Genomic DNA, 13,598 nt, shown 5'->3' with positions numbered 1-13,598 from the left:
CAGTATTAAAGTTGTGTTGCCTTTATCAGTTAAACAAACAAACAAAAAAAAAAGCAGGAAGTGTGAAATAATATAAATAAATATAAAGCATTTGACAAGAAAGCAGATATTAATCCAGTCATATCAATAATAATCCTATTACATGTCACTCATTTTATAGGACCATTGTCATGCATTTACATATATACATACCTAACAAGACATCATACTATTTTTTGTACGATCATTATTTAATACATACTTATTTATATATGTATCAACATATTTGACAAGCTACTACATTCCTTTTTGTGGTCTTTAAATGTACCAGTTCATAAGATCTTTGTACCCTTGTACTGGTCCTCTTATCTCTCTAGAATTTTCTTTCCCCATGTAATTCACACCCCATGGGTGTGTCTTTCAAGTTGTGTGGATATCAGCTAATGACTGCTCTAAAATAACTTGCTGAACAACCAAAAGCAAAGTAACTACCATCTCCCAGCCAAACTCTATCATAACATTAGTTTTTATTTGCTTCAGAGCACTATCTCTTTTGGATCTTATGGGTTGTTTTCAATTTAATAGTTTAATCTGTGTTTATCTACTTGAGTATAATCCCAAAAGACCTGGAATCTTACCTGCCTTATTCACATACATAGAACAGTGCCTGAAAATTGCAAGTACTTAATAAATGTAGTATTTGCTAAAATGACTGACTGATTCAGTGCATTAATGAGTAACTGATTTAATCAATTCCAACTGGATTTTCTCCTTTTTTGTCTGTACCATTCTTCTATTTAATTTGGCAAAACATGTGACGACTCAATAACCTCCTCATGGACGCTTTCACTTCCTGGTTATGAAAAGTATAAATCACAGGGTTCATTAAAGGAAAGATGACTGTGTGAAAGAGAGAAACCACTTTGTCAGCTGGGAAGGCTCTGAATGGGCGAGTGTAGATGAAGATGGCAGGTCCAAACATCAGAAACACAATGATAATGTGTGTGGTACATGTGGAAACAGCCTTATTCTTCCCTTCAGAGGAATGTCCCTTCACACGGCAGAGGATGACCGCATAGGAGGCCAGAAGTCCCAGGAAGCAGAGCAGGGTGAGCAGGCCACTGTTGGAGACCATCAGGAGCTCCACCACAAAAGTGTCTGTGCAGGCCAGCTTGATGACCTGTGGCACATCACAGAAGAAGTTATCCAGCTGGTTTGGGCCACAGAAGGGCAAGCGGAGAATAAGGGCTGCTTGTACAATGGAATGAGTAAAGCCCCCAAGCCACACAGCCAACAGTAAGGCATAGCAGACTCTAGGGTTCATGACAGTGGAATAGTGCAAAGGATGACAGATGGTGACGTAGCGGTCGAAGGCCATCACAACAAGAAGGAACATCTCCCCCACCCCCAGGAAGTGCAAGAAAAAGAACTGAGTGATGCAGCCTCTGTAGGAGATTATTTTCTTCTCAGAGAGGAAGTCCACCAGCATCCTGGGAGCCACAATGAAGGAATAGGATGCATCCAGGAAAGCCAGATTTCCCAGAAAGAAGTAGAGGGGGGCTGTGAGGCCAGGGTCTGATCTGATGGTGAGGATGATAAAGAAGTTTCCAGGGAGGATGATGAGGTAGAAAACTAAAACTAGCACGAAGACTAGGAGTTGAGCATGTTGAGACTGTGTTAGACTAAGGAGGATGAATTCGGATACCACTGTGCTGTTCTCCCTCACCATCTCCTCTCTGTCTGCAGAATAACAAAGTATTATCTGTTATAACCACCTTTCATCTTCTCCATAGCTCTTCTCCAGATAAATACATTTACCACGGGCAACACTTGCCTACCTGAAAAAAATGCATGTCCCGTAAGTGTCTTCTGTTTTGCATTGACCCTTCTACCCTCCATTTCTTGATCCCTCCCTAAGACATCATTCTCATAACCACACTCTCATTCCCATTTAACCATGTGATTTTATATAATTGTGCTCCTCTCAGACTCTGGGCCACTTTGCTTGAAGAATAGTTGAAATTTCCTGATTAAAACAAAACTTAACCATTATTAAATTTGACAGGTGTGTTGTTTTCTCAGTTAACTGTGGTACACTGTTTCTAATGTTTAGATTTATTGCTGGGTTTGCATTGCTTCTCTTCATTCCCACAGAACAAAGAGCTTTTGCAAGTGCTTCTTTCCTTTGGCTTCTGTAAAATCCCTAGTTTTTTTTTTATAATAATTTTTTATTACATATTAGTCATGATACAGTACATCCCTAGTTTTTGATGTAAAGTTCCATGATTCATTACTTGTGTATAACACCCAGTGCACCATGCAATGCATGCCCTCCTTAATACCCATCACCAGCCTATCCCATTCCCCCATCCCCCACCCCTCTGGAGCCCTCAGTTCGTTTCCCAGAGTCCATAGTCTCTCATGGTTCATTCCCCCTCCTGTTTAACCCCCCCTTCTTCTTCCCTTTTTTCTTCTACCGATCTTCCTACTTCTTATGTTCCATAGATGAGAGAAACCATATGATAATTGTCTTTCTCTGCTGGACTTATTTCATTAAGCATTATCTCCTCCAGTGCCATCCATGTTGCAGCAAATATTGAGAACTCGTTCTTTCTGATGGCTGAGTAATATTCCATTGTATATATGAACCACATCTTCTTAATCCAGTCATCTGTTGAAGGGCATCTCAGCTCCTTCCACAATTTAGCTATTGTGGACAATGCTGCTATGAACATTGGGGTGCATATGGCCCTTCTCTTCACTACGTCTCTATCTTTGGGGTAAATACCCAGTAGTGCAATGGCTGGATCATAGGGTAGCTCAATTTTTAACTTTTTAAGGGACCTCCACACTGTTTTCCAGAGTGGCTGTACCAACTTGCGTTCCCACCAACAATGTAAGAGGGATCCCCTTTCTCCACATCCTCTCCAACATTTGTTGTTTCCTGCCTTGTCAATTTTTTGCCATTCTAACTGGCATAAGGTGGTATCTCAATGTGGTTTTGATTTGAATTTCCCTGATGGCTAATGATTTTGAACATTTTTTCAAGTTTTTGGTTGGTATCTCTATGTCTTGTTTGCTAAATGTGTGCATTACTTGTTCCTATCATACTGCTCTGCTTTGGTACCCTTGTGCACCTTTGTTCCAAATTGTTTTAGGGCCTCAAACAAGAATCCTACATTTTCCTAACATAGAGGTATTCCCCTACGTACACCCTTGGATGGGCCCCAATCCTGAATCTGCTACACACCCTGTTCTTAAATCCTAATGAATACTAATCCATGTTTATTTGCTTGCCATGTATCCATAACCTACTCTTCCCTCAGATCTTAGAATGATAGTCAAATGATAGCCTTCCCACAGATATTTTCATATAGAATGTATCAGAATATATAAAATATTTTGATGTCTCAATTAATATATTCAAAGCTTGCTAGAGCTGGAATTAGTCATATAGAACATACAGTATGGCAGATGAGAAAAATAAAGCAGTTGCATTTCAGATTCTTAATTTTGCAATGAGGTTTTTTAAAATTATCATTCACAAGTGGTTAGAAAAATAAGAGGTGTGTATTCCTCGTTTTATGATTAGGATATTAATAATCAGTGTCCATCCATTGGTGTTATTTTATTTAGGTGCTTAAATAGTCATAATATTGCTTGTATAAATATTGCCCCTTTTCAGGATGTAATCTGGTCTAAGGAGGTATTCTGTTTAGAATTATATTTGTGGTTATTTTCTTGTATATTACTATATTACTGTATATGTATTTGTATATTACTATAATTGTAGAAATGTATTTTATAAATAAATACTCATATATTGTGATATCTGTTTATGTTTGACCATTGGCATGAATGATTTAAAAAATGAAAGATAGTGAAGTGTAACACAATACTGTAATGTGATATATAACTATATTTCTCTTGGTTTTGAATTACATGCAATACTTGTTTTTCCAAAGTAATACGGATATAATGGAATGCAGTTTGGCAATAAAAAGGAGTGATGTATTGTGACATGCTACAACATAGGTGAACTAAAAAACATTATTCTATGTGAAAGGAGCCAGTCACAAAGGAACATATCCTGTACAGTTCAATTTATGAAAATATGCAGACAAGGTAGATTGATATAGATAGAAAATAGAAGAATGGGTGCCTAGGGCTGTGGGTGGAATGGGGACTGACTATGAGTTTTCTTTTTGGGGAATATGAAAATGCTTTAAAGTTTATCATGGTAATGTTTGCATCTCCCTGTACATACACTTAAAACCCTTGAGCTATGTATTTAAAATGGTAAATTTTATGTGTTGATTATATTTCAATAAATCTTTTTTAAAAATTTATTTATGAGAGAGAGTGGGGGAGGGGCAGAGGGAGAGGGAGAATCTCAAGCAGACTCTGTGCTGAGTATGGAGCCCAGTGTGGGGCTCCATCTCACAATCCTGAGATCATGACCTGAGCTGAAATCAAGAGTCAGACGCTTAACCGACTGAGCCACCAAGGCGCCCCAAATCTTTTTTTTTTTTTTTGAGTGCCATTAAAAGTGATGTGGAAAGGGGTAACTGGGTGGCTGAGTTGGTTAAGCGTCTGTGACTTTTGATTTCAGCTCAGGTCATAACTTCAAGGTCTTGGGATTGAGCCCTAAGTTGGGCTCCCTGCTCAGCAGGGAGTCTGCTTGTCTTGCTCCCCCTCTGCCCCTCTCCCTGCTCGTTCTCTCTCTCACTCTCTCTCATAAATAAATAAATCTTGAAAGTGATGTGGTACAGCCACTCTGGAAAATGGCATGTAGGTTCCTCAAGAAGTTAAAAATAGAGCTACCCTAGGACCAAGCAATTACACTACTAGGTATTTACTCCAAAGATACGAATGTAGTGATTCGAAGGGGCACCTGCATGCACCCCAGTGTTCATAGCAGCAATGTCCACAATAGCCAAACTGGAAAGAGCCAGGATGCCCATCGACAGATGAATGGATAAAGAAGATGTGGTGTATATATACAATGGAATACTACTCAACCATCAGAAAGGATGAATACTTACCATTTACATTGATGTGGATGGAACTGGAGGGTATTATGCTGAGCAAAATCAATCAGAGAAAGACAATTATATGGTTTCACTCATATGTGGAACATAAGACACAGCACAGAAGATCACGGGGTAAGGGAGGGAAAACTGAAGGGGAAGTCATCAGAAGGAGACAAACCATAAGAGACTCTTAACTCTAATAAACAAAATGAGGCTTGCTGAAGGGGAGATGGGGTGGAGTAATTGGGTGATAAGCATTAAGGAGGAGATGTGATGTGCTGAGCACTGGGTATTATATGCAACTGATTATAAATTATTGAACAGTACATATGAAACTAATGATGTACTATATGTTGGCTAATTGAATTTAAAATAAAAGTGATGTGGAAAACTGGAAAAGGAAAACTTCACAATAGACATTTGGCAGAAATTTTTGATAGCATCCCTAGGAGGAGAAGGTAGGAAGAGAAGAAAAAAAGGGAAAGACTAAAGAAAAATCAACCTTAAAAAGTCCATAAACTCATGGGAAATTTAGGCAATATGCTGGTGCTTTAGGGCACACTTACTAGGAAACATCTGAACATATGTTCTGTGTGATTAGTAACATTTGTAACTAGCACCGAAATGTTATGGAAAAGGAATTTATAGCACATGGGCACATATTTGTGCACTAAGATACTTATTCACATATGTATAAACACACACATCATGAGTCTAAACAAATCGGAATAGGAAAAAATATCTTGGATGTCCTTCAAATTAGCTTAGGAGTTTCCTTCTCTTTTATCCACAGAGGTACCTGTTGGCCTCCGCATTCCTTTCTTACTGTGCCTATAGAGACCTGCTCTTAGCAAAGTAAGTCAGTAGCTCCTGCCTAATCTTAGGTTTTGCACATTTCAGGGGCTCACTTACAGTTATTTCAGGCTTTTTTGGGTTGACAATTCCAAGCCTCAGGAAGCATTCTGAGTTACAGTCTCCCACTCTTCCTCTGCTTTTATTTTTCCAGATCCACCTCTATGGAATTGCGTACCACTTCCCCTCTTTAATCCACTTTCTTCTCCCGTTCTCACTGACATACCTTCTGTTCCTGTGATTCTCAGATTGTGCTCATCACAGAGACTGAGGGCAGACATGCATCAGATGAACATTACTCTGCATAAAATGAATTCCTGGGGGAAAGAATCCCAAAACAATGATTCACACAGACCAGTGTATTGCTCTAGCCAGAGAAGGCAAAGAAGTATTGTCAGTGTAGGCTAGGATAGAGACCTGAATGTTTTCATCATCCCTAACCGCCCTTGTTATTTCAACTGATACAGAAACACATCTGGCATTGAAGATGCGCAGGTGGAGAGGGGCCTCATATCCTCCGCTGTTTCTCAGAGTGCAGACACACAGCATCCACAGGCCACACTGAGCATGCCTAGATTCCAGCTGCTATAGATCAGCTCCTGGAACCAGGTGTTTGGGGACTGACCACCTTCCTAGCATCTCCTCCTTCATCTCTCCCCATTCATTTCCTCTTGCTCCTTTTTTATTTTTCCTATTTGTTCATTCTCTTCTGGCTAATTCTATTTTACACACTCATTTTCTCAGTTATTCTTTTTACATTTGGCTTATCTTTTATTCCTTTTTTTTCTATTTACCTCCTTTTTGTTTCTTTTTATACCTTTTATTCCTTTATTTTTCTTGCAATTTCTCTCCATTGACCTTTTGCTTTCCCTTCCTCATTACTCTCTTTCTTATCATTGTTTTTACTTCTCTGGTTTGCCCACATTCTTTGAGTCTTAATTCATTTTCACTCTGTTTTGTGCATGTATTCTATCATTATATTCAATGCCTGTCTTTCTGTTAATTGTGAGACAAGAGATTGTTTTTCTCCAAGGTAAAGGGAGCACGATACCTGCTTGGTAAGTGTTCCATTCCAATGGATTTTTTTAAATTCAATTAGCCAACTTACAGTACATCATTAATTTCAGATGTAGAGTTCAATGATTCATCAGTTGCGTATAACACCCAGTGCCAATGGATTTTTCTACAGATTGGAAAGCTTGGCTTATTCTTCATTGCTAAGAATTTCTTCCTGAACATTATTCTTTTTGAAATTTAGTCAGTCTCAACTATTCATTAGTTAATTCACATTCTCTCAAATATTTTGTCTAACTCATACTGATAAAAATAAAGTGACTTATCTTTGTGCTCTACATTAAGTCTTAAAACCACCTCTGATAACATGAATCTATTTAATGAAATGTTGAAAATGACAGTGTGGCTTCTGATATGGTACTGATTCTCCCTTTTAAATTATTAAAATACATTCTTACCTATTACTATGAATTTTGAAAAATGTGGATTAAGCTAAAGAACATAAAAAATATTTAATTGATACTGCAGTTGAGGATCATATAAAACTTTATCAGCTGCACAGATTTTCACCCAGACAACTAGTTATCAGTTCAATGGGATAACTAAATTGGATGATGGGACCCTCTATTGTCGTTTAATATTCTACGATTTAGGACAGTATCATGAATGTTATGGGAAGAACCCTGCTTTGGGGATTATTCTATTTTACTTCAGTCACTATTCCTGCAATTTGGTAACTGTATAATCTTAGGCAAGTCATTTAGTTTTTTAAAATATGAATTTTTTAAATCTATAAATAATAAGTAATACATCCGCTCTGTCTACTGGACAAGCTTGATAGGAAGATCAAATGAGATAGTAGCCAGATCACATCTATGCAAACTAAACTAAGAAAGCACTTAGTTATTAGACAAATTCTAGTAAAAATGCTGAGCGGACCCAGTGTCAGTAGATTTTTTTTTTTTTTTGTCACTGTGCTGGAGTTAATCCCAGAGATGGTGACTGCTTAAATCTGAGTCACTGCAGAGTAAAAATTTGTGTTGTTTCAAGGAAGAATGTAGTTTTCTTACCTAATTCAGCTAGAATCTGTGAAACAAATGTTTCTTGTTTTAAGATCTTTAACTCTGAGCCTCATGTTCATGTTTTCTGGGACCATATGCAGGAGAAGAAACTCATGCCAGCTGAGTGTGGAAACCAAGAAGTTTGCACAGTTGTGAAGTCAGCAAAGTTTGTCTCTGGATTTGGCCTGCCCTCTGTGACTTGTGATTCCTAATTTTCTTCTTCCCTTATCTCTGATTTACCATGGGGAAAATTTAGTCATTTGAATGATATGCAAATTAAGTCCAAATGGTGAATCTCCCTAAGCTATTGGCATTTTCACTTTTTTTTAAATAATGCTTTCGTCCCCTTAATATAATACTATTCAAAAGGAGGGCTGGTGGGAGGTATATTTGAGGGGTAAGGTAGAAAGTGCTGTATGTCTGAATTTAGATCTTACTCTTTCTGCAGGATGATTCTATTCCCATGCAATTTAAGGCAGCAGATGTCCCATTCAGATAGTATGACTTTTTTTTTTCTCTTCTTCCTCTCAATTTCTCTTAAATATGAAGAGTGGCCAAAAATTTCACCTCTTTAGGGCTCCAGAGCTACTCTCAAACAAGGGACTATCCTCTTGATGAAAAAGAGATTAATTGATCATTCCTGAATTATTCTTTAAATATATGTCCTCATGGTGGGACATTGTAAATTCTGAAACCTGCTCTCTAATTTGTGATGCAATGGGGAATATGCTTTGGGGTTTTATAGCTACCTTAAGCAAGCAGAATGCTTCCAATGGGAATTATTAGAATGTCAAGTAGAATTAGAAAAAGAATAAGACAAGACCATTTTAAGAATTAAAGATATTCAAAACATGTGCCAGCTAAGGCCCCACAAACTCATGTCAGCATTTTAAACTTGACATTTTAACACTGACAGTGATAATGGAATGGTACACATGTTTACCAAGCATAATAAAAATAGTAAGCCTGGAGAGGTTATTTCATTTCATTTATTTTTTTAAGATTTTATTTTTAAGTAATCTCTATACCCACCATGGGGCTCAAACTTAACAAGCCTGAGATCAAGAGTTGTTGCTCTACTGACTGAGCCAGCCAGGTGCCCACTAGGGAGATTATTTTAGACCTTTCTTATATAATTCATGTAAGTGACGAGAAGGTATTGGTGTTTAATAAGAGGTTAAGACTAAGTCAATGGTATATGTTAGCATCTGCATATTTTGGGTGCAAAAGAGTTAGAGAGCATATTATGCTCAAGATTTTTCAGGAACAAATAAGAGAACTTTAAATAAGAGAACTTTAGGGTGTCTTAGAGACTACTTCTTTTAGGGAAGTGCCCTCTAAAAGAAGAATTACTCTATCTGACCTTGGTATTTATACTTACTCACTTTTTTCGATATGTAATTCCTGTGTTCTGCCATAGCAAAATGAAGGTCTTCTCTTTTTCAACCAAAGAATATTACATAAGGAAAAAAAAACTTAATCGTACAAAAATCCATTTAATTTAGTTTCTTTGTTATACGTTAAAAGGGAAGATGGGGTCAGTTTGAGTCATATTAAAATTAAGCTAACAAATTTAAATTTTACAAAAGAAATACAATATACAGTCAAATGTACTTCCATTCAAATATGTCCGGTTCAGGCAGAGGTGTAGTAGGAGATGATGAAAAGTGGAGAAAAGAGGTAAAGGGATAGAGATAATATTGTTTGCAGTTCTCTAGAAGGATATCTCAAATATTCTAATGAATATGAAAGAAAAATAGAAAAGGGACACAATTCAAATGCTCTCTGGCAGCTAAGTGTTCTTAGCTGCAGTGGGCAAAACCTGTAAGATTCTTGGAGATCATATTTTCCAGCCAAGGTTCTACTCGGCATTGTCTCTAGTGTTCCTGAAGACTTATCAAAGGGGCTCAGAGCCACATCATTGATTTATTCTTTATTCTGAAGTTATTTCTTTCATGAAGTTTCTTTCTGTTTGTTTTTGCCAATTGGAGGGACTGTCCCCGGCCATCTATAGTTTCTCTAAGATCTTTTGAAAACAGATAAAAGTATTTCTTCTTAGGATCTGTCTTCCTGTACTCTATCACACACAGGATTAACATAATCATATGGTGCTTTCGACATTCTGTCTACAATATTCTTGAGCCATATCTTTAAGGAAACTTATACATTTTCCATATTCCATATTTATTTAACTGAAGACACTTCACCAAGCATGTCACTATCATATGCGAGTTGCTTCTCTTTTCTATCTTTCAATGTCAAGTTCCTTACTTGCTATTCTGGCCCCTCTGACTATCTCCTTGCTGACATTCTAAACTCTGCCTTTGCTGGTCCCAAAGCTGCTGCCACATGTTTTTGTTTGCAGTATCCCAATACAGGTACCTATCTCCATTTATTACTTATAACTGTATAAAGATTAACTCATAACCTAGTAGTTTAAGACAATGATAATTTGTTGTTTATTCATGATTCTGGAATTCAGGCAGTGTTTCAGCAATGATAGCCAAGTCTTCTCCATGTGGCGTTGACAGGGTTGGTCAGCTGAGCACAGATGATCTAAGATGACTTCAGCCATGTCTCACACAGTAACTCGTGTGTGACTGGGCTTCTTACTCCGTGTACTCTTTCAAACTTCAGGACCTCTGTTTTCATATGACCTCTCATTTTAATGAAGGCTGCCATGGGCTTCTGTACAGCTTGGTGTTCTTGGATGTCTGAGGACATGAAGAAGTAGTTTCAGTGACCTTAAGCTTAGAAATTCCAGAATGGTGGTTCCACCACATTCTATTAATCAAAGCAGTCCCAAAGGCAACCAAACTTCAAGATAGGGGGAAATAGAATGCACCTTTTGAAATATACCCCATTGCAAAGAAGCATTCATATAGACAAGAGTGAAATTTGTAGTACAAAATATTTCTGTTGCATTCCATTCTTCTAATGAAAACATAAAACCAGACCAAATACAAGGTAGGGGAAGTGGACTCTACCTTTATGGAAATAGCTTCAAAGAAATGTAGCCATTTTTTCTAACCTATTGCAGTTAAATATAGTATATTGTTGATTTCTTCTAAAATATTCCTTAGAAAGAATATGTAACTGCGTTATTCCACTGTATTTATAATTGTTTGTCTGAATTATTTTCGTTTGGGTGACAGTTTTCCCAGATATGAAATATTAGTGTGTGTTTTCTTGCCTAATGGATTATTTTAGGTTTTGTCCCACTTCCATCTGTTTACTAGTGGGTAATCGGTTTTCTGGAGCAATGCATGAGTGACCCACTAGATTGCTACCCAGTGGGAGCTGCATGGGCTTCACCTCTCCACATCCTAATAATGAAAAACCCCTCTCTAGGATCATTTTATTTTCTTATTTATCTTTTTTCATGTGTTAAACTTTAGTAAAATGAGCTATTTAAGTTTGAAATTTTAAAAAAAATTGTATCTCAGTTTTGAAAAACAAACTATCTCAATTTTTATAAGATGTAATAGCAAACGATCTTTTATATTCATGTTAACAAAGAATGACTGGATGACAATGAGATTTTAATATTTTAGGCAAGTCATAGGGGTCTTGGTAGTGTATCACAACCTGTGACTTAAAATCTTTTTTTTTATTTAATCATAAATTGCTGATAATGAAAGCAGAAGAAATCAGTAGCTGGAAAAAAGAAAAAGAGAGGGAAGAAGAAATCCAAAAAGATTTAAAGAGGTGACAGAGGAGGCAGGTGAATTGGTTGGCATGTTTGGTGTTCACTGGTGGTTTAGTGGCTGCAGTGGAGGCTTTTACAGGAATATTACAGGAATAGACTGAGGTTGTTCTCTGATACCTCTCTCCCCTAGGCTATCCTGCCTTACCAATGTTTCTAGTCCAGCCATGTCCCCATGATTCAGACTTGCTCTCTGCTTTCTAACATTCCAGGAGTGTCCTTCTCTTTCTTCTATTTTAGCTTCTGAATCCATGTTATTCTGAACTTAGTAATACTTCATTACTTTATAGTTCTGTTTGGTTTTGTTTAGTCCAAATGAAAAATTTTAAGAAAATATCCCTGTGTAATACCAGTGCACTGCTTTCAAAGATCATTTCAGGCAATGGTATCTTTCTAGTAACTTTAACCCTACTTATATGAAATATATTGTGACAAAATAAATAGAAGTCAAGCTTGCTTCAATACAGAGATTTGATGTTAAGGTAACAGGACAAAAATAGATACCATCATTGTATTATTCATGTATATATTTTTTTTCTTCTTTCTCTTACTCTTTCTTTTTTTCTTTCTTTCCTTTTAATTAGATGGATGTTTGATCCTATGGAGAAGTCAATTGTTTTATCATTTCTAGGCAAAGAGGAGTCAATTCAAAATTCAGAAATCATAACTAAAAATCAGCCTTCAAGTTCTTGAAACAAAAGCCACATTACTATTAAGGAAAGGAACAGATCGTCAGAGGAGATAATTCAATATAAAAGGAAGAACCCCTTTGCATTCCACATTGCACCTTGAGAGGCAAACTAACTTCTCAATTAAAAATTAGAATATTTTGGGGCGCCTGGGTGGCACAGCGGTTAAGCGCCTGCCTTCGGCTCAGGGCGTGATCCCGGCGTTACGGGATCCAGCCCCACATCAGGCTCCTCTGCTGTGAGCCTGCTTCTTCCTCTCCCATTCCCCCTGCTTGTGTTCCCTCTCTCGCTGGCTGTCTCTATCTCTGTCAAATAAATAAAAAATCTTTAAAAAAATTAGAATATTTTTAGATGAATAGAACCTCTGAGACTCTTCATATTAGTCATTCAACTTTATTTATAATGAAACTGTGACAGCAATCTATTTTCCCCAAAAGCTTGACACATTACCTTGTTAAGTAAGAAGATTAAAGCTCTATCTAGTTATGTGAAATGACCTATAACTTTGATGACTGTATTTCTCAGTTTGAACTGAGAACTTGATATATACACTTAATAAAAAATGTAGACTAAAAGTCAAACGTTCTAAACTACGTTTCTATTTGTAAAATACGGTCATCTCTTCAGGTGTTAGTACCAGGGAAAAAGAGTTTAGGTAATAAATAATTTACTCGTAAATCAGATTATTTTGCTGGAAGGAACATATAAATTGGAATATACTGTTAATTATAGTGTACTGCTAGTTTAATTTTAACACATGATGTAAAATTAGGCACAAATAGGCCACAAAAATTCAAAAGACAAATTTAAAATAAAAAAACTCCAACAAACAAATCGCAAGATATCTGTTAAGCCCAGCCAACCTATTGGAGGAAAAAGGAAAGAATTCCTTTCCCCCAGGCCTATTTTTACCCTAGAGCATGTAATTAGGCATTGGCAGTAAGAAGTCACAGCAGCTGGCTAGAGACTCCTCAAGGGAGAGAAACAGAGGTTTCTGGTAAAGAAACAAAGCAAGATATTGCTGTAAAGTAAATAATATTATTTCCACAATGTATCAAAACATTTTCTTTTACTGGCAGTACTCTTGAAAGAATACCATCCCAAATCCTACTTAAAACAAATAGGCCACAAAAATTCAAAAGACAAATTTAAAATAAAAAAAAAAAAACTCCAACAAACAAATAGCAAGATATCTGTTAAGCCCAGCCAACCTATTGGAGGAAAAAGGAAACAATTCCTTTCCCCCAGGCCTATTTTTACCCTA

At 36.9% G+C, this 13,598-nt stretch overlaps 1 protein-coding gene across 1 annotated transcript; it reads right to left on the bottom strand.

Moving 5' to 3' along the window:
• Nucleotides 1-772: 772 nt before the first annotated feature.
• LOC103656616 (olfactory receptor 4N5) lies at nucleotides 773-1,943 on the bottom strand. The gene has a single exon (XM_008684023.1). The coding sequence runs from the start codon at nucleotides 1,706-1,708 to the stop codon at nucleotides 773-775; it is 936 nt and encodes a 311-aa protein (XP_008682245.1). The 5' UTR covers nucleotides 1,709-1,943.
• Nucleotides 1,944-13,598: the final 11,655 nt, after the last annotated feature.

Source organism: Ursus maritimus, unplaced genomic scaffold, assembly GCF_017311325.1.
Source record: "Ursus maritimus isolate PB19 unplaced genomic scaffold, ASM1731132v1 scaffold_39, whole genome shotgun sequence".
Taxonomy (NCBI): domain Eukaryota; kingdom Metazoa; phylum Chordata; class Mammalia; order Carnivora; family Ursidae; genus Ursus; species Ursus maritimus.
This window is presented reverse-complemented; position numbering and strand designations above follow the sequence as displayed.